Consider the following 21,222-nt stretch of genomic DNA (forward strand, 5'->3'; position numbering starts at 1 on the left):
GTGGCTACTGACTCCTCAATTACTTCAAAGTCCTTGGATGTTGTAAGGGCTTTGAAGATTTATGTGAAGAGAACTTCTCGTCATAGAAAGTCGGACGCTCTGTTTGTCCTTTATGATCCCAACAAGGTTGGGTAGCCTGCTTCTAAGCAGACGATTTCTCGTTGGATTAGGTGTACTATCCAGCATGCTTATTCTACGGCAGGCTTGCCGTGTCCAAGATCTGTTAAGGCCCACTCTACTCGTAAAGTGGGTTCTTCCTGGGCAGCTGCACGGGGTGTCTCGGCTTTGCAGCTTTGCCGAGCGGCTACTTGGTCAGGATCGAACACGTTTGCTAAGTTCTACAAGTTTGATACTTTGGCCTCTGAGGACCTAAAGTTTGGTCAATCGGTTCTGCAGGAGCCTCCGCGCTCTACCTCCCGTACTGGGAGCTTTGGTACATCCCCTTGGTACTAATATGGACCCCAGCATCCTCTAGGACATAAGAGAAAATAGGATATTAATTACCTACCGGTAAATCCTTTTCTCGTAGTCCGTAGAGGATGCTGGGCGCCCGCCTAGCGCTTCATCTACCTGCATTTGTTACTTAGTTAAGTATTGCGTTGTTACTTGGTTAAGTACTGCATTGTTACTTGGTTAATAACTGTTATTCAGTCGTTGCTGACATGTTTCAAGCTGGTTAGCTTGGTTTTCTGTTGTTATGTGTGAGCTGGTGTGAATCTCACCACTATCTGTATTTCCTTCTCTCGAAGTATGTCCGACTCCTCGGGCACAGTTTATAGACTGAGTCTGGTAGGAAGGGCATAGAGGGAGGAACCAGCCCACACTCTTAAAGTGCCCATGGCTCCCAAGGGACCTGTCTATACCCCATGGTACTACTGTGGACCCCCAGCATCCTCTACGGCCTACGAGAAAAGGATTTACCGGTAGGTAATTAAATCTTAATTTTTCTTTGTATTTCTGTAAGGTTATGACAATTAATTGTTACAATAAAGCATTTACACAACTTATGGACAAACAATAGTAATATGTATTTTTTGTGTTAATGTAGAAAGGAGAAGTATTGCAGATTCTGGATAAAAAATCCGATGGCTGGTGGTTGGCTCAGAACTTCAAGGGAACCAGGGGCCTTGTCCCAAAGACATACTTGCAGGTGAGCTCAATGGTAAATTTCTGGGGCGTGCATACCCTAATTACAGTTTGCATCAGTACAGTTTATAGATGTGACCCAAACATACTGTAGCACTTTGCCATTTTGCATTTCTTATTTACTCACTAGAAATCTTGCACTTAAAAAAGTTTTAATTCATACTTAGCAGTATATAGATTCAGTCTCCTCAACGTTTCAATCCATTCTGGATCTTCCTCAGGATATACAATTCATACAGCAAAAGACAGCATGATTCAGTTGCCCATAAGCACCAGTATCAAATGGTTTAAGCCTGACGGGCCCCTATAAGTACCTACAGCAATCTCAAAAAAGCGCCAAAGCACAGATGAAATCGTTATTTCGGAATAAATTATAGCTAAGTGGGGAAATACAACATTAGGCATCCTATTCCCAACAACAGGACCTGAGATAAAACGTCATTTATTTTACCTCAGAAAGTGGTAATACCCAAAGGTAAGCCACATGTTGAACAGAACGAGTGAGCGCCACTTAGTAACGGCGTCTCCCATGACGCCCTGTCACCAGATCCCACTGGTGACAGGGCGTCCTGGGAGACACCGTTACTAAGTGTGACGCGATTCCGGAAATGACGCGGTGGATGTGTAGTTAGGTCAGCCCCAGGAAGTACTGTGCGTTCCACTGGGAGTTCGTGGAACGCACGCAGGGCTGTTTCTAGCCAATTTGGCTCCCAGTGCGAGATTTAAAAATGCGCCCCCCCCCCCCCGTGACATAAAAAAATATGCCCCCCCCACACACACACACACACACACTTAGATGGAAAAAAAAACTTGCGCGTGCACTCGGCAAGGGGGCGTGGCCTCATCTAAATGGGCGAGGCCTCATTTAAATGGGTATGGCCTCGTCTGAAAAGACTACCTCACAATCCAGTTTTTGACCCTGCTCCAACAGATCACGACCACCACAGGAAAAAAAAATTCTACCATATTAAGCCCCACACAGTAATGCCCCCTGCACCATATTATGCCACACACCGCAATGCCCTTGATACATTAAATCCCCACACTGCGGCAGGCAAGAGTCCCCATTTCACACATTACGGCAGGTGTTCCCATTTTACATATTGAGAGAGAGAGAGAATACTTACAGAGGCGATTACCGCTCTTCGGCCCGCCTCACCAGTCGCTCCTCGCGCCGGCCTTTCCCTCTTCCTAACTTGGATCCCACTCTGTACTCCGCTCGGGGGGGGGGGGAGTTTCGCGGAGTGACGGGGTTACGTTGTGACGTAACGACGCAACCCCGTCATTCCGTGAAACTCCGCCCCCCCCCGGCGAGTTACTCGGGGAGAAATAGGAGGGGGAAGCAGGGAGCCTGCCCCAAGAAACGGCCCTGAACGCACGCTGGCGCTCACTCGTTCTATTCAACATGTGGCTTACTTTTGAGTATTACCACTTTGTGAGGTAAAATGTATGACGTTTTATCTCAGGTCCTGTTGTTGGGTATAGGATGCCTAATGTTGTATTTCCCCACTTAGCTATAGTTTATTCCGAAATAACGATTTGATCTGTGCTTTGGCGCTTTTTTGAGAATGCTCTAGGTACTTATAGGGGCCCGTCAGGCTTAGACTATTTGATACTGGTGCTTATGGGCATTTGAATCATGCTGTCTTTTGCTGTATGAATTGTATATGTATTATGCTCTGTTTTCACTGTGTAGTGCTGCAAAATTTTGTGACTTCTTATATACTGTGTATAGTATGATAGTAGTGCTGTAGTAGTAACAATGCTGTGTTTGTGTTATCGTGCATTGTGACTTGTCTTTCAATACCACATGCTAAATCATGTTTATACCACCTCCAAAGTATCTCCATAGCCCCTTTCCTTACAAACCACGCATTAAACATTAATGCGTGCTCTTATAGTTTCCTGTCTTGCTGACTGTAACATCTTACTAATCTGCCATCGTACCCTTCTACCTCCAATTCTGTCCACCTAGAACGTGACATCCATGTTAATTTCCTATTTTTTTCCGCTAATACTGGTGGCCATTTTCCTGACTGACAGCTTCATCCAATTCATAACTCTGGTTTTTATCACAAAGCCCCCCACAATGGCCCCCTCCCCTACCCTGTATCTCTTCTGTTCTCTTTAGTTTACCACCTTATCCATTTTCTGTAATAAACCCAGTGACCTACAGCTGTCATTCATCCACTATTCCCACTAAACCCAAGACTTCTTTTGTTCTGCACCTGTGCCCTGGAAAGCACTACCCCGAACAATATCAGACTAAGGGGGAGATGTGCTAAGTGGTGATGAAGGTGGAGAGGTGAGCCAGTGGAGAAGTTGCCGATGGCAACCAAAATTTGTATACTGTAACAATATACAGAGCAGCCGTCAGCGACTTCTCCACTGACTCACTTCACTGTTGTCACTGCTTAGTACATGTCCCCCTACTTCCTAACCTAGAAATTTGCGTGTGCCCTTATTAAAGAACCTACAGTAAATAATCTGATATAGCCTTATCGACTATTAACTACATCTGCCCTCCACAACTTTATAGATCTTTAATTACAACAGTGACATTACAGCCTCCTCTCTGTCATCTGCCCCACCGATACTCACTGTATTTTATTATCTGGGTGACCAGCATTAGTTAACCCTGTTCATCTCTAGCATGCTGGCCTGCAGGTACAACATTATTTAACTTGGTGATCCCACGTGACTGGTCCACTGTATAAAAGTAGCTCGGTGACCGGTGCTTGCAGCATTATGTAACACTGTGATCCCACGTGACTTATTTAAGTTGTTACACTGTACAAATCTAGCATGGTGACCGGTGCTTGCAGCATTATGTAATACTGTGATCCCACGTGACTTATTTAAGTTGTTACACTGTACAAATCTAGCATGGTGACCGGCGGGTGCAGCATTATTTAACACTGTACATGATTAGTCCCCTGTACAAAACGGTTATTGAATCTTTGCCTGCAAAAACAATACCTCTGGGTTGAGAGACCAGATTGCTTTATTCCTATTTGGTACCCTGCTTCCTTCTGTTAGTTTAAATAGTTTGATGACTGACTATTCAATACAGTGCCCTGTGACACCCAACAATGGGATTTCTTCTCGCACCCCCCCCCCCCCCCCCCCCCCCCCGAAGGGGTGCGAGCAGTGATCCGCCAAAAGTGCTGGCGCAATGCTGATTTCTGCCTGGAGGTCTCCTCCTCGTTTCTCTTTATTAGTCTATTTCACAGGTTCTCAAACTCAGTCCTCAGGACCCCACACAGTGCATGTTTTGCAGGTAACCCAGCAGGTGCACAGGTGTATTCATTACTCACTGACACATTTTAAAAGGTCCACAGATGGAGTTAATTATTTCACTTGTGATTCTGTGAGGAGACCTGCAAAACATGCACTGTGTGGGGTCCTGAGGACCGAGTTTGAGAACCTGTGTTCTATTTGATACCTAAAAGCTGAACTGTTTGGTACCCGGTCCTATACCTCAACCAACACCCCATTGTCTCCCCTCTGGAGCCCTATGGAACCCAAAGAAGAAAAGTACAGACATACACTCTATCAATAGGAAAATATGTTCCCACTCACCGCAGGTCATAAATCTACACTATCCAAATCCGGTATCAAAGTTTCAGATAACGTATCCAAAATGTATCATATCTTTCTGCCTACCTGTTTTATATGGGGGTGGTATGTAGGGTCGACGGTGTCTGGGTCGACCAGTGTTGGTTGACAGTGAGTAGGTCGACATGGTTTCTGGGTCGACATTACATATGGCCGACAGGAGCTTTTTAACTTTTTTTTGGTGTTGTTTCTCCGTACAGTGACCGGGAACCCCAATTAGTGCACCGCGTCCCCTCGCATGGCTCGCTTCGCTCTCCATGCTTCGGGCAAGGTGCCTCACTGCGCTCGGCACAGGTTACCGTTCCCAATCGTAGTCCACGTGGATCGTTAAGTATGAAAAGGTTAAAAAAATAAAAAAGGAGTGAAGGACTCGTGTTGACCTTTTGTCATGTCGACCTAGAGTTCCTGTCGACCTAAAAACATGTTGACCTGCTTGCTGTTGGCCGGTGGTGGTCGACCTGGACATTGTCGACCTAAGCGTGGTCGACCTAGAGACCGGATACCGTTTTATATATATCAAACTAACTTACAGTAAGGAAAGTTTCTCTTACGTCCTAGAGGATGCTGGGGACTCCGCAAGGTCCATGGGGGTATAGACGGCTCCGCAGGAGACATGGGCACTTTAAGACTTTAGAATGGGTGTGCACTGGCTCCTCCCTCTATGCCCCTCCTCCAGACCTCAGTTAGATCCTGTGCCCAGTGGAGACTGGATGCACTGCAGGGGAGCTCTACTGAGTTTCTCTGAAAAGACTTTTGTTATGTTTTTTATTTTCAGGGAGCACTGCTGGCAACAGGCTCCCTGCATCGTGGGACTGAAGGGAGAGAAGCAGACCTACTTAAATGATAGGCTCTGCTTCTTAGGCTACTGGACACCATTAGCTCCAGAGGGTCGGAACGCAGGTCTCACCCTCGCCATTCGTCCCGGAGCCGCGCCGCTGTCCTCCTCACAGAGCCGGAAGTTAGAAGCCGGGTGAGTATGAGAAGAAAGAAGACTTCAAAGGCGGCAGAAGACTTCAGATCTTCAATGAGGTACACGCACAGCGGTAACGCTGCGCGCCATTGCTCCCAACACACACACACACAGAAGGCACTGTACGGGTGCAGGGCGCAGGGGGGTGCCCTGGGCAGCAATTTTTACCTCAAAAACAGCACTGGCACAGGTCTCAGATACTGCGGAGGCAGTATAGTATAAAATCCCCGCCAGTATAAAGAAATTGAGCTGGACCGAAGCCCGCCGTCGAGGGGGCGGGGCTTGATCCTCCAGCACTAACCAGCGCCATTTTTTCCACAGCATGCTGCAGAGAAGTGCTCCCGGACTCTCACCTGCTGAACAATAACAGGGAGCAAAAACGAGGGGGGGGGCACATTTGTTTGGTGCAGATTGTACATATATTTATATATATATATAAAGCGCTATTTAGGCTGGGACCTTGGTTTCAGTCTATTGTGGCGCTGGGTGTGTGCTGGCATACTGTCTCTCTGTCTCTCCAAAGGGCCTTATTGTGGGTCAGTCCCCATATTTATTTATCCCAGTGTGTGTGGGGGTGTCAGTACGTGGGTGGCCACATGTCTGAAGTGGAAGGCTCGTCTAGGGAGGATGCAGAGCAGATGGTGGTGGTGTCTCCGTCGGCACAGCCGACACCTGATTGGGTGGACATGTGGAAGGTTTTGAATGCTAATGTGGCTTTATTACAGATTGGACAAAGCAGAGTCCAAAGACAAGCAGGGAATTAACCCATGGCTTTTACTGTGTCCCAGGACCCTTCAGGGTCCCATAAACGTCCCTTTACCCAGTTAGCAGACACTGTTGCCGACACGGATTCCGACTCCAGTGTCGACTAGGATGATGCAAGGTTGCACCCATGGGTCGCGAAAGTATTCAATATATGATTATTGCAATAAAAGATGTTTTGCATATCACAGAGGATTCCTCTGTCCCTGACACGAGGGTCTGCATGTTTAAAGAAAAGTAACCTAACTCATGTCATGAGCTGACTGTTTTATTTAAAAAAATAAATAAAAAAAAAAGCTTGGGAGACTCCTGACATTAGACTGCAGGTTCCCAAGAGAATTATTATGGCATATCCTTTCCCCTCAAAGGACAGATTACGGTGGGAATCCTCGCCCACGCTGGACAAGGCCTTAACGCGCTGGTCCAAAAAATAAGAATTTACTCACCGGTAATTCTATTTCTCGTAGTCCGTAGTGGATGCTGGGAACTCCGTAAGGACCATGGGGAATAGCGGGCTCCGAAGGAGGCTGGGCACTCTAGAAAGATTTAGGACTACCTGGTGTGCACTGGCTCCTCCCACTATGACCCTCCTCCAAGCCTCAGTTAGGACACCGTGCCCGGACGAGCAGACATAATAAGGAAGGATTTTGAATCCCGGGTAAGACTCTTACCAGCCACACCAATCACACCGTACAACTCGTGATACTATATCCAGTTTGACAGTATGAAAACAACTGAGCCTCTCAACAGATGGCTCAACAATAACCCTTTTGTTAACAATAACTATTTACAAGTATTGCAGACAATCCGCACTTGGGATGGGCGTCCAGCATCCACTACGGACTACGAGAAATAGAATTACCGGTGAGTAAATTCTTATTTTCTCTAACGTCCTAGTGGATGCTGGGAACTCCGTAAGGACCATGGGGATTATACCAAAGCTCCCAAACGGGCGGGAGAGTGCGGATGACTCTGTAGCACCGAATGAGAGAACTCCAGGTCCTCCTCAGCCAGGGTATCAAATTTGTAGAATTTTGCAAACGTGTTTGCCCCTGACCAAGTAGCAGCTCGGCAAAGTTGTAAAGCCGAGACCCCTCGGGCAGCCGCCCAAGATGAGCCCACCTTCCTTGTGGAATGGGCATTTACAGATTTTGGCTGTGGCATGCCTGCCACAGAATGTGCAAGCTGTATTGTACTACAAATCCAGCGAGCAATAGACTGCTTAGAAGCAGGAGCACCCAGCTTGTTGGGTGCATACAGGATAAACAGCGAGTCAGATTTTCTGACTCCAGCCGTCCTGGAAACATATATTTTCAGGGCCCTGACAACGTCTAGCAACTTGGAGTCCTCCAAGTCCTTAGTAGCCGCAGGCACCACAATAGGCTGGTTCAGGTGAAACGCTGACACCACCTTAGGGAGAAACTGGGGACGAGTCCTCAATTCTGCCCTATCCATATGGAAAATCAGATAAGGGCTTTTACATGATAAAGCCGCCAATTCTGACACTCGTCTGGCTGAAGCCAAGGCCAATAACATGACCACTTTCCACGTGAGATATTTCAGATCCACGGTTTTTAGTGGCTCAAACCAATGTGATTTTAAGAAACTCAACATCACGTTGAGATCCCAAGGTGCCACAGGAGGCACAAATGGGGGCTGAATATGCAGCACTCCTTTCACAAATGTCTGAACTTCAGGTACTGAAGCTAGTTCTTTTTGAAAGAAAATCGACAGAGCCGAGATCTGTACTTTAATGGAGCCTAGTTTTAGGCCCATATTCACTCCTGCTTGCAGGAAATGCAGAAATCGACCTAGTTGAAATTCCTCTGTTGGGGCCTTTTTGGCCTCGCACCATGCAACATATTTCCGCCATATGCGGTGATAATGCTTTGCCGTAACATCTTTCCTGGCCTTAATAAGCGTAGGAATGACTTCTTCCGGAATACCCTTTTCCTTTAGGATCCGGTGTTCAACCGCCATGCCGTCAAACGCAGCCGCGTTAAGTCTTGGAACAGACAGGGCCCCTGTTGTAGCAGGTCCTGTCTGAGCGGTAGAGGCCATGGGTCCTCTGAGAGCATCTCTTGAAGTTCCGGGTACCACGCTCGTCTTGGCCAATCCGGAACCACGAGAATGGTGTTTACTCCTCGCTTTCTTATTATTCTCAATACCTTTGGTATGAGAGGCAGAGGAGGGAACACATAAACCGACTGGTACACCCACGGTGTCACTAGAGCGTCCACAGCTATCGCCTGAGGGTCCCTTGACCTGGCGCAATATCTTTTTAACTTTTTGTTGAGGCGGGACGCCATCATGTCCACCTGTGGTTTTTCCCAACGGTTTACCAGCATCTGGAAGACTTCTGGATGAAGTCCCCACTCTCCCGGGTGGAGGTCGTGTCTGCTGAGGAAGTCTGCTTCCCAGTTGTCCACTCCCGGAATGAACACTGCTGACAGTGCTAGTACATGATTCTCCGCCCATCGGAGAATTCTTGTGGCTTCCGCCATCGCCATCCTGCTTCTTGTGCCGCCCTGTCGATTTACATGGGCGACTGCCGTGATGTTGTCTGACTGGATCAGCACCGGCTGGTGTAGGAGCAGGGATTTTGCTTGACTTAGGGCATTGTAGATGGCCCTTAATTCCAGAATATTTATGTGAAGGGAAGTCTCCTGACTCGACCATAGTCCTTGGAAGTTTCTTCCCTGTGTGACTGCCCCCCAGCCTCGAAGGCTGGCATCCGTGGTCACCAGGACCCAGTCCTGTATGCCGAACCTGCGGCCCTCTAGAAGATGGGCACTCTGCAGCCACCACAGTAGCGACACCCTGGTTCTTGGAGACAGGGTTATCAAACGATGCATCTGAAGATGCGATCCGGACCACTGGTCCAACAGGTCCCACTGAAAGATTCTGGCATGGAACCTGCCGAAGGGAATTGCTTCGTAAGAAGCCACCATCTTTCCCAGGACCCGCGTGCAGCGATGCACTGATACCTGTTTTGGTTTCAGGAGGTCTCTGACTAGAGATGACAACTCCCTGGCTTTCTCCTCCGGGAGAAACACCTTTTTCTGGACTGTATCCAGAATCATACCCAGGAACAGGAGCCGTGTCGTCGGAACCAGCTGTGACTTTGGGATATTCAGAATCCAGCCGTGCTGGTGCAGCACCTCCTGAGATAGTGCTACCCCCACCAACAACTGTTCCTTGGACCTCGCTTTTATTAGGAGATCGTCCAAGTACGGGATAATTAAAACTCCCTTTCTTCGAAGGAGTTTCATCATTTCCGCCATAACCTTGGTAAATACCCTCGGTGCCGTGGACAGTCCAAACGGCAGCGTCTGGAATTGGTAATGGCAATCCTGTACCACAAATCTGAGGTACTCCTGGTGAGGATGGTAAATGGGGACATGCAAGTAAGCATCCTTGATGTCCAGGGATACCATGTAATCCCCCTCGTCCAGGCTTGCAATAACCGCCCTGAGCGATTCCATCTTGAACTTGAATTTCTTTATGTATGTGTTCAAGGATTTCAAATTTAGAATGGGTCTCACCGAACCGTCCGGTTTCGGTACCACAAATAGTGTGGAATAATAACCCCGGCCTTGTTGAAGTAGGGGTACCTTGATTATCACCTGCTGAGAATACAGCTTGTGAATTGCCGTTAGCACCGCCTCCCTGTCTGGGTGGGGACGCCTCGAATTCCAGCTTGTACCCCTGAGATACTATTTGCAGGATCCAGGGATCCACCTGTGAGCGAACCCACTGATCGCTGAAATTTTTGAGGCGACCCCCCACCGTACCTGGCTCCGCCTGTGGAGCCCCACCGTCATGCGGCGGACTTGTAAGAAGAAGCGGGGGAGGACTTTTGCTCCTGGGAACCTGCTGTTTGTTGCAGCCTTTTTCCCCTACCTCTGCCTCTAGACAGAAAAGACCCGCCTTTTCCACGCCTGTTTTTCTGGGTCCGAAAGGACTGAACCTGATAAAACGGCGCCTTCTTAGGCTGTGAGGGGACATGGGGTAAAAATGCTGACTTCCCAGACGTTGCTGTGGAAACTAGGTCCGAGAGACCATCCCCAAATAATTCCTCACCCTTATAAGGCAACACTTCCATGTGCTTTTTAGAATCTGCATCTCCTGTCCACTGGCGAGTCCATAAGCCTCTCCTAGCAGAAATGGACAATGCACTTACTTTAGATGCCAGTCGGCAGATTTCCCTCTGTGCATCTCTCATATAGAAGACTGAATCTTTTATATGGTCTATGGTTAACAGGATCGTGTCTCTGTCTAATGTGTCAATATTTTCTGACAGTTTATCTGACCAAGCAGCGGCAGCACTGCACATCCAAGCTGACGCAATAGCTGGCCTAAGTATAATGCCTGTGTGTGTATATACAGACTTCAGTATCGCCTCCTGCTTTCTATCAGCAGGTTCCTTGAGGGCGGCCGTATCCTGAGACGGTAGTGCCACCTTTTTAGACAAACGTGTGAGCGCTTTATCCACTCTAGGGGGTGTTTCCCAACGTGACCTATCCTCTGGCGGGAAAGGGAACGCCATTAGTACCTTCTTAGGAATTACCAATTTTTTATCAGGGAAAGCCCACGCTTCTTCACACACTTCATTTAATTCATCTGATGGGGGAAAAACTACGGGTAGTTTTTTCTCTCCAAACATAATACCCTTTTTAGTGGTACCAGTAGTTATATCAGAAATGTTTAACACCTCTTTCATTGCCTCAATCATACAGTGAATGGCCTTAGTGGGCATCAGGTTTGACTCATCGTCGTCGACACTGGCGTCAGTATCAGTGTCGACATCTGGGTCTGCTTGAGGTAGCGGGCGTTTTAAAGCCCCTGACGACCCATGCGACGCCTGGGCAGGCACGAGCTGAGAAGACGGCTGTCCCACATTTGGCATGTCGTCGATTTTCTTATATAGGGAGTCTATACGTGCACTCATTACTTTCCATAATCCCATCCACTCAGGTGTCTGCCCCGAAGGGGGTGACATCCCTTCTAAAGGCATCTGCTCCGCCTCCACATCATTATCCTCATCAAACATGTCGACACAGCCGTACCGACACACCGCACATACACAAGGAATGCTCCGAATGAGGACAGGACCCACAAAAGCCCTTTGGGGGGACAGAGTGAGAGTATGCCAGCACACACCAGAGCGCTATATAATGCAGGGACTAACTGAGTTATGTCCCCTATAGCTGCTTTTTATATTATATATGTAATGCGCCCAAATTTAGTGCCCCCCCTCTCTGTTTTTACCCTGTTCTGAAGTGTAGACTGCAGGGGAGAGCCAGGGAGCTTCCTTCCAGCGGATCTGTGAAGGAGAAATGGCGCCAGTGTGTCTGAGGGAGATAGCTCCGCCCCTTTTCCGCGGCCTATTCTCCCGCTTTTTTCTGGATTCTGGCAGGGGTATTTACCACATATATAGCCTCTAGGGCTATATATTGTGGTATTTTTGCCAGCCAAGGTGTTTTTATTGCAGCTCAGGGCGCCCCCCCCCCAAGCGCCCTGCACCCTCAGTGACCGGAGTGTGAAGTGTGCATGAGGAGCAATGGCGCACAGCTGCAGTGCTGTGCGCTACCTTGGTGAAGACTGATGTCTTCTGCCGCCGTTTTTCCGGACCTGCTTCTGGCTCTGTAAGGGGGACGGCGGCGCGGCTCCGGGACCGAACACCAAGGACTGGGCCTGCGGTCGATCCCTCTGGAGCTAATGGTGTCCAGTAGCCTAAGAATCCCAATCCGGCTGCAAGCAGGCGAGTTTGCTTCTTCTCCCCTTACTCCCTCGCTGCAGTGAGCCTGTTGCCAGCAGGTCTCACTGAAAATAAAAAACCTAAAACTATACTTTCTTTCTAAGGGCTCAGGAGAGCCCCTAGTGTGCATCCAACCTCGGCCGGGCACGAAATCTAACTGAGGCTTGGAGGAGGGTCATAGTGGGAGGAGCCAGTGCACACCAGGTATTCCTAAATCTTTCTAGAGTGCCCAGCCTCCTTCGGAGCCCGCTATTCCCCATGGTCCTTACGGAGTTCCCAGCATCCACTAGGACGTTAGAGAAAGGTAGCATTACCGTCCCCTGATACGGCGGCCCTATAGGATCCTGCGGATCGTAGGCAGGAATCTACCTTAAAATCAATTTATGCGACTACGGGAGCCCTATTTAGACCTGCAGTAGCGTCGGCATGGGTAGGTAGCGCAACTACAGCTTGGGCTGATAACTTGTCTTATGACATTGACACCCTAGATAAAGATAGTATGGTGTTGACCTTAGGTCACATCAAGGACGCAGCACTATATATGAGAGAGGCTGCGAGAGATATTGGGCTTTTGGGTTCAAGAGCTAATGCCATGGCAGGTTCTGCTAGTTTGACCCTGCGGACACGTCAATGGACAGGTGATGCTGGCTCAAAGAGTCATATGGAGACTTTACCTTGCAAGGGTGAAGTTTTATTTGGGGACCTGGTTTTCACAGCTACCGCGAGTAAGTCGTCTTTTTTGCCTTACGTTCCCCCACAGCAAAAGGAAACACCCTAATAACAGATGCAGTCCTTTCGGTCGCGTAAGTTCAGAAAGGGGCGTGGCTTTCTTTCCTCGCCAGAGGTAGAGGGAAAAGAACACCGGCTACGGCTAGTTCACAGGAAAAATGTCCTCCCCGGCCTCTACCAAATCCATCAAAGAGGTGCTTCCACACCGATTTTCAAATCGGCCTTGCCAGCTACTTCCCCGGAGAGGAAAATAGTTTTGGCTGCCATACTAAAGCTGTGTCAACAGCAGGTGATTATCAGGGTTCCCCTAGTGCAACAGGGAAAAGGGTTTTATTCAGCCATATTTGTGGTCCCAAAGACGAATGGCTCGGTCAGACCAATTCTGAATCTAAAATCCCTAAACATATATTTTAAAGAGGTTCAAATTCATGATGGAACCTCTCAAGGCAAGGATATCCAGCCTGGAAAGGGGTATTTTATGGTGTCACTAGACATAAAGGATGCATACCTTCATGTCCCCATATATCTTCCTCATCGGGCGTACCTAAGATTCGCTGTACAGGATTGTCATTACCAGTTTCAGACATTGCCGTTTGGGCTTTCCACGGCCCGAGAATTTTCACCATGGTAATGACGGAAATGATGGTGCTCCTGCGCAAGCAAGGGGTTACAAGTATCACATACTTGGACGATCTCCTGATAAATGCGAGTTCAAGGGAACAGTTATTAAAAACCGTGTCTCTCTCCCTGAGAGTACTACAACAGCACAGCTGGATTCTAAATCTGCCTAAGTCGCAGTTGGTTCCGACAACTCGGCTGTCTTTTTTTGGGCATGATTCTGGATACGGGAAAACAAAGGGGTTTTTCTCCCGGTGGAAAAAGCCCAGGAACTCCAGAACATGATCAAAGACCTGTTAAAGCCAAAAAGAGTGTCAGTTCATCAATGCACTCGAGTATTGGGAAAGATGGTGGCGGCCTACGAGGCCATTCCATTCAGCAGTTTCCATGCAAGGACTTTTCAGTGGGACCTTCTGGACAAGTGGTCAGGGTCCCATCTGCAGATACATCGGAAGATACCCTGTCCCCCAGGGCCAGGGTCTCTCTCTCTCTCTCTCCTGTGGTGGCTCCAGAGTACTCCCCTTCTAGAGGGTCGCAGGTTCAGCATTCAAGATTGGTTTCTTGTGACCACGGACGCGAGCCTCTGAGGATGGGGAGCAGTCACACAGGGAAACAATTTTCAGGGAATACGGTCAAGCCAGGAGGCTTGTCTACACATCAATAGGCTGGAATTAAGGGCCATATACAACGGCCTCCGACAGGCGGAGAATCTTCTTTGCAACCTACCTGTTCTGTTACAGTCAGACGTCACAGCCGGGGCGCATGTAAACCACCAGGGCGGGACAAGAAGCAGAGCAGCAATGGCAGAAGCCACCAGGATTCTTCGCTGGGCGGTAAATCATGTAAGCGCTCTGTCAGTGGTCTTCATTCCGGGAGTAGAGTACTGGGAAGCAGACTTCCTTAGCAGACACGATCTCCATCCAGGAGAGTGGGGACTTCATCAAGAAGTCTTTGCAGAGGTGACAAGTCGTTGGGGACTTCCTCAAATAGACATGATGGTGTCACGCCTCAACAGAAAGCTTCGGACATATTGTTTCTAGGTCAAGGGACCCTCAGGCAGTGGCAGTGGACGCCCTGGTGACACCGTGGGTGTTTCAGTCGGTCTCTGTGTTCCCTCCACTTCCTCGCATCTCAAGGATATTGGGAATCATAAGACGAACAAGAGTGCAGACAATACTCATTGTTCCAGAGGGGCCTCGAAGGGCCTGGATTTCAGATCTTCAGGAAATGATCACAGAAGATCCGTGGCCTCTTCCTCTCAGGGAGGATCTGTTACTACAGGGGCCCTGTGTGTTCCAAGTCTTACCGTGGTTACGTTTGACGGCATGGCGGTTGAACACCGAATCCTAGCTAGGAAATGTATTCCGGATGAAGTCGTCCTACTCTTATTACAGTTAGGAAGGAGGTAACGGCGAAACACTATCACCGTATTGGGGAAAAAATATGTGTCTTGGTGTGAAGGCAAGAATGCCCTAAGGATGATTCTCAACTGGGTAGTTGGCTCCATTTTATGCAGTCAGGTGTGGATATGGGCCTGAAGTTAGGCTCCATTAAGGAGCAGATTTCGGCCTTATCTATATTCTTTCAGAAGGAATTGACTTCTCTCCCAGAAGTCCAGACTTTTGTAAAGGGAGTGTGGCTCATCCAACCTCCTTTTCTGCCTCCAGTGGCACCGTGGGACCTTAACGTGGTGTTACAGTTCCTTAAATCACACTGATTTCAACCTCTTCAAACAGTTGAATTGAAGTTTCTCACTTGGAAAGTGGTCATGGTATTGGCCTTGGCATCTGCAAGGCGGGTGTCCGAATTGGCGGCTTTGTCTTACAAGAGCCCCTATCTGATTTTCCATGCGGATAGAGCACTCGTCCTCATTTTCTGCCTAAGGTGGTTTCGTCATTTCATATGAACCAACCTATTGTGGTGCCTGTGGCTACGGGTGCCTTGGAGGATTCCAAGTCCCTTGATGTAATCAGGGCCTTACAGATTTATATCGCCAGAACGGCTAGGGTTAGGAAAACAGAAGCACTGTTTGTCCTGTATGCAGCCAACAAGGTTGGCTCTCCTTCGTCTAAACAGACTATTGCTCGCTGGATCTGTAACACGATTCCGCAGGATCATTCTACGGCTGGATTGCCGGTTCCAAAATTCGGTAAAGGCTCATTCCACTAGGAAGGTGGGCTCTTCTTGGGCAGCTGCCCGAGGCATCCTGGCATTACAATTTTTTCCGAGCTACTACTTGGTCGGGTTCAAACGCTTTTGCAAGATTCTACAAGTTTGATACCCTGGCTGATGAGGACCTCATGTTTGCTCAATTGGTGCTGCAGAGTCATCCGCACTCTCCCGCCCGGTCTGGAGCTTTGGTATAATCCCCATGGTCCTTACGGAGTCCCCAGCATCCTCTAGGACGTAAGAGAAAATAAGATTTTAAACCTACCGGTAAATCTTTTTCTCCTAGTCCGTAGAGGATGCTGGGCGCCCGTCCCAGTGCGGAAAAATTCTGCAAGCCTTGTATATAGTTGTTGCTTACATAAGGGTTATGTTACAGTTGAGATCAGTCTCGGGCTGATGCCGTTGTTCATGCTGTTAACTGGTTTACTATATACCATGTTGTACGGTGTGTATGGTGTGGGCTGGTATGTATCTCGCCCTTAGATTAACAAAAATCCTTTCCTCGTACTGTCCGTCTCCTCTGGGCATAGTTTCTCTAACTGAGGTCTGGAGGAGGGGCATAGGGGGAGGAGCCAGTGCACACCCATTCTAAAGTCTTTAAAGTGCCCATGTCTCCTGCGGAGCCGTCTATACCCCCATGGTCCTTACGGAGTCCCCAGCATCCTCTACGGACTAGGAGAAAAAGATTTACCGGTAGGCTTAAAATCTTATTTTTTAAGTTAACAATATGTAATAGTAGTAAGACTGTGGCCTCAGAGTGGGGATAGGCACCAGGGTCGCTGACTCTTTGGCGCACTATCAGCAATAACAAGCTTTAAAGTAAAGAACAGAAAACAATGTTATGAACAGAAGGTATTTTTAAGTGGTTGATATAAAGCAACAAGAGCCAGAACCCTGTGTTTAGGTGTCTTTCTACAACCTTTGCTGGTGATTTCAGACATTTTGATCTGGATTGCTACAGTCTAATATTTGTATTGCAAATTAAGCTGAAAGTTATAAAAAAAAAAAAAAGATTTTTCTAAATTAACATCAAAAAAATAAATATTGTGCTGGTCCATGGTGGCTGTGCCACTACCAATTCTTAAAGAACTGGTAACCCCATCGCCAAGGGGCCACGCCCGATAGCCATGCATTAACAGCCACGGGTGGGTTTCTTTGCCTTAGGTTCCCAAGCCTGAAATAGGGTTTCTTTATCTTAGGTTCCCAAGCCTTAATTTGAGCTTCTTTATGGTTCTCAAGCCAGAGCTGTTGCTCTAATTCATGGAAACAGATTTTTCTTCAACGCTCACCACAGTTGCTGGTTACTGTATTAGCCTCTACCACCTCTGATGGGAGGGAGGCTGACTGCACCGCCGGCTCAGGTAACTGTTTTAGGCTGATGTTATATCCTGCTGTCTACCCTCAGCTTTAAGATCCTCAAAGACCTGGATGAAATACTGGGGGTCAGCGTGGAAGCGGAGCATCTTTGCACTCATTAGGTTGATAACATAGAGGCTACGACTCCAAAAGAACTTTCAGCAAGGAAAGGCCTCAGTGGGTAGCTAGTCTCACTGCCCATGTATGTGTAGGATAAATACAGGCACGTTGATAGATATGCCTGTAGTTCTTGCACGCTGAGTAGCTCGGATGACATGACCTCTCGGCAGAGCAAGTAGAGAAACACTACATTGGCCGGAGCGATGAAACCGACCGTCTGCCAGTATACAGAGAGGGAGCTGTCTATAGCGGTGAGCCATAAAGCGATATCTGTTGGTGATATATGCTGGAACTCTTTACATCTGCGGCAGAGGAACTCCGTAAGACAACTGAGCAGCTCGCTGGTGGAAGCCTGCACCATCTTGTATTTTTTAGGTGAGCACACTTCTTGATCTTTACCAGGTTCCTTGTCAGGAGCATCATGCGAGGCCTGTATGAAGGCTGTTAGATCCACACAGGATAGCATCGAATCCTTCCTGCTCTCAGTGATGAGGTGGGTAATGCTGGTTCCACCCATTTTGCCTTGCCTCCTTTTAGTCATGAATCTCCTGAAGCACGCGATGAGCGAATGTCTCATGACGGGTTTTCCAGTCTCGCTGTTGTCAGTGCAATGGTTCCCACTTGATGAGTCCTCATCAGGCCGGCTGGCCTTGCGGCAGCACGAGACTGTGAAACAGTTCCACATTCCTATTCAAGGAATGCCAGACAATCCATTGTTGAAAGAAGACACCACCTTAGGTAAATACCCGGGACGAGTTCTAAGAACCACCCGAATACGGTGAAAAATCAGATATGGTGACCTACAAGATAAGGCACCCAAATCCGACACCCGTCTAGCAGAGGCAATAGCAGAAACAACACCTTAAGAGAAAGCCACTTAAGGTCTGCAGATTCAAGAGGCTCAAACGGAAACCCTTGTTACGCCTCCAGAACCACCGACAAATCCCAAGGAGCCACAGGCGGGACGTAAGGAGGTTGAATCCGCAACACACCCTCAGTAAATGTATGAACATCAGGTAAAGTTGCAATTTTCCTCTGGAACCAAACCGACAAGGCAGAAATATGAACCTTGATGGAGGCCAGACGAAGGCCCAAGTCCAGGCCCTGTTGTAGAAAGGCCAAAAGTTTGGCCGTACTAAACTTGTAAGCGTCATGATTGTTAGATGCGCACCAAGCAAAGTAAGAATTCCAGACCCTATGATAAATCCGAGCAGAAGTCGGTTTCCGGCCTTCAACATGGTTTGAATGACCGCCTCAGAAAATCCTTTGGCCCTGAAGACGGAAGCTTCAAGAGCCAAGCCGTCAAAGACAATCGGGCTAAATCCTGATATACACAGGTGCCCTGAACGAGGAGATCCGGGCGCCGCGGAAGTAGAAGGGGACGCTTTATCGAGAGACACTGAAGGTCTGAGAATCAATGCCGTCTGGGCCACGCTGGAGCGATCAGAAGTAGGATTCCTCCCTCTTGCTTGAACTTCCTTATTACTCTGGGCATGAGTGACACCGGAGGGAAAACACATGGCAGCTGAAAGTTCCATGGAATTGCCAGTGCGTCCACGAACGCTGCTTGAGGATCCCTTGTCCTTGCTCCGAAGACCGGAAGCCTTGTGATTATGTCGAGATGCCATCAGGTACACATCTGGAAGGCCCCACTTGTCCATGAGGAGTTGAAACACTTCTGGATGGAGGCTCCACTCTCCGGTGTGTAGGTCCTGACGACTGAGAAAGTCTGCTTCCCAGTTTAGGACCCCCGGAATGAACACTGCCGATATGGCTGGAAGATGGCGTTCCGCCCACTGAAGAATCCGAGATACTTCCCTCAATGCTATACAGCTTTGAGTGCCGCCTTGATGATTGATGTACGCCACTGTGGTGGCGTTGTCCGACTGTACTTGAACAGGTCTGTTCTGTATTACATGCTGGGCCAAGTTCAATGAGTTGAACACCGCCCGCAATTCCAGAATGTTATCGGGAGGAGAGGCTCCTCCTTGGTCCACTGACCCTTAAGAGAGTGTTGCTCCAACACCACGCCCCAACCTCTCAGACTGGCATCCGTCGTCAGAAGGACCCAGTTGGAGATCCAGAAGGGACGACCCCTGCTCAATCGTTGGTCCTGAAGCCACCAGCTCAGTAACAGACGGACCTCCGGAGACAAGGAGATCATTTGAGGCCTGATCCGGTGAGGCAGGTCGGCCCACTTGGCAAGAATCAGTTTCTGCAGAGGGCGAGAATGGAATTGAGCGTACTCCACCATGTCGAAAGCCGACACAATGAGACCTAGCACTTGCATTGCCGAAAGTATCAACACTTGCGGACGAGATAGGAAGCATCGAATCCTGTCCTGAAGCTTCAGGACTTTCTCCTAAGACAGGTGCACCATGCTCTGAGCAGGGACCAGGGAAGATTTCTTCCAGTTGATGAGCCACCCATGGGCTTGCAGAAACTGGATAGTCAGATCCAGATGGGGTAGGAGAATTTCTGGGGAATTTGCCAGGATCAACAAGTCGTCCAGGTACGGCAGGATCCTGACCCCTTGACGGCGGAGTATAACCGTCATTACCACCATGACCTTGGTGAAGACTCGCGGAGCTGTGGTCAAACCAAAAGGTAACGCCCGAAATTGGTAATGGAGGTTGCCTACCGCAAACCTCAGGTACTGCTGATGTGACACTGCAATGGGAATATGCAAGTAAGCATCCTGTATGTCCAGGTGGACCATATAATCCCCAGGTCCCAAGGCCAGAACAATAGAGCAAAGAGTTTCCATACGAAACTTAGAGACCCTCACAAATTTGTTCAAGGACTTGAGGTTGAGGATGGGCCGGGATGACCCATTCGGTTTCGGGACTAGGAACAGCGTGAATAGTACCCCTTGCCTCTCTGAGCTAGAGGCACCTGTACTACCACTCCTGTGTCCAGGAGGAACTGTAGCACCGAATGAAGAGTTTTTGCCTTCACCTGATACGAAGGGACGTCTGTCAGGCAAAATCGATGAGGGGGACAATTCTTGAAGGGGACGGCGTAACCTCAAGTGACGACTTCTCGTACCCAGGCATCGGAAGTGGTCCTCAACCATTCCTAAGTATACCCTAAAAGTCGTCCCCCCACCCTGGGATCCACCAGAGGGAGGCCCGCCCCGTCATGCGGCAGGCTTGTCAGTTTTGGAAGCAGGCTGACGGGCAGCCCAGGCCCATTTGGGTTTGGGCTTATTGGGTTTGGAAGTGCGAACCTGTTTCGGGTACGCCTGAAGGACGAAAGGAGCGAAATGGAGTAGTCTTAGCCTTTGGCACTGAAGGAGCAGTACTAGGTAGACATGCTGTTTTAGCAGAAGCTAAGTCAGCCACTATCTTGTTGAGGTCTTCTCCAAAAAGAATGTCTCCCTTAAAGGGAGTACCTCCAGGGTTTTCTTAGAGTCCAGATCCATAGACCAGGACCGTAACCAGAGAATCCGGCGAGCCAAAATGAACGTAGTAGAAGCCTTGGCCGCCAGAATACCGGCATCAGAAACTGCCTCCTTAATGTAATGAGAAGCTGTGACAATATAAGATAGACATTGTCTAGCATGATCAGAAGTGTTGGAAGGCAGCTCCGCCTCCAGCTCCTGAGCCCACGTTTCAACAGCCTCTGCAGCCCATGTCGCTGCAATGGTGGGCCTATGTGCAGCACCAGTTAGCATGTAAATTACCCTTAAACAACCCTCCACACGCTTATCCGTCGGTTCTTTCAGAGACGTGACGGTATTTACTGGCAGAGCTGAGGATACCACCAGCCGTGCCACCTGCGAAACCACTGGCGTGGGGTGTTTCCCAATTTTTACTTAGCTCCGCTGCGAGTGGGTAGCGAGCCCGTGAATTTCTTTCCTGGATTTTCCCAGGACTCCTGACGTGTGTCAACTAAATGCTCAGGATGAGGTAAAACTTGTTTAACCACTTTCTGACGTTTAAACCTTTCTGGTTTCTTAGGGGCAGCATCA

General features: G+C 48.7%; 1 protein-coding gene and 1 pseudogene across 2 annotated transcripts in view; one reads left to right on the forward strand and one right to left on the reverse strand.

The window, feature by feature from the left end:
• Positions 1 to 21,222, forward strand: part of NPHP1 (nephrocystin 1) — a 271,740-nt gene that overhangs the window by 115,090 nt on the left and 135,428 nt on the right. For both annotated transcript variants that reach the window (XM_063918125.1, XM_063918126.1), the window contains exon 7: positions 1,049 to 1,150. In XM_063918125.1, the coding sequence (XP_063774195.1) occupies positions 1,049 to 1,150 (102 nt within the window). The remainder of the gene's footprint in view (positions 1 to 1,048; positions 1,151 to 21,222) is intronic.
• On the reverse strand, positions 17,144 to 17,934 carry LOC134909381 (cyclin-dependent kinase 5 activator 1-like; annotated as a pseudogene).

The sequence above is a fragment of the Pseudophryne corroboree genome, chromosome 4, assembly GCF_028390025.1.
Source record: "Pseudophryne corroboree isolate aPseCor3 chromosome 4, aPseCor3.hap2, whole genome shotgun sequence".
NCBI lineage: Eukaryota > Metazoa > Chordata > Amphibia > Anura > Myobatrachidae > Pseudophryne > Pseudophryne corroboree.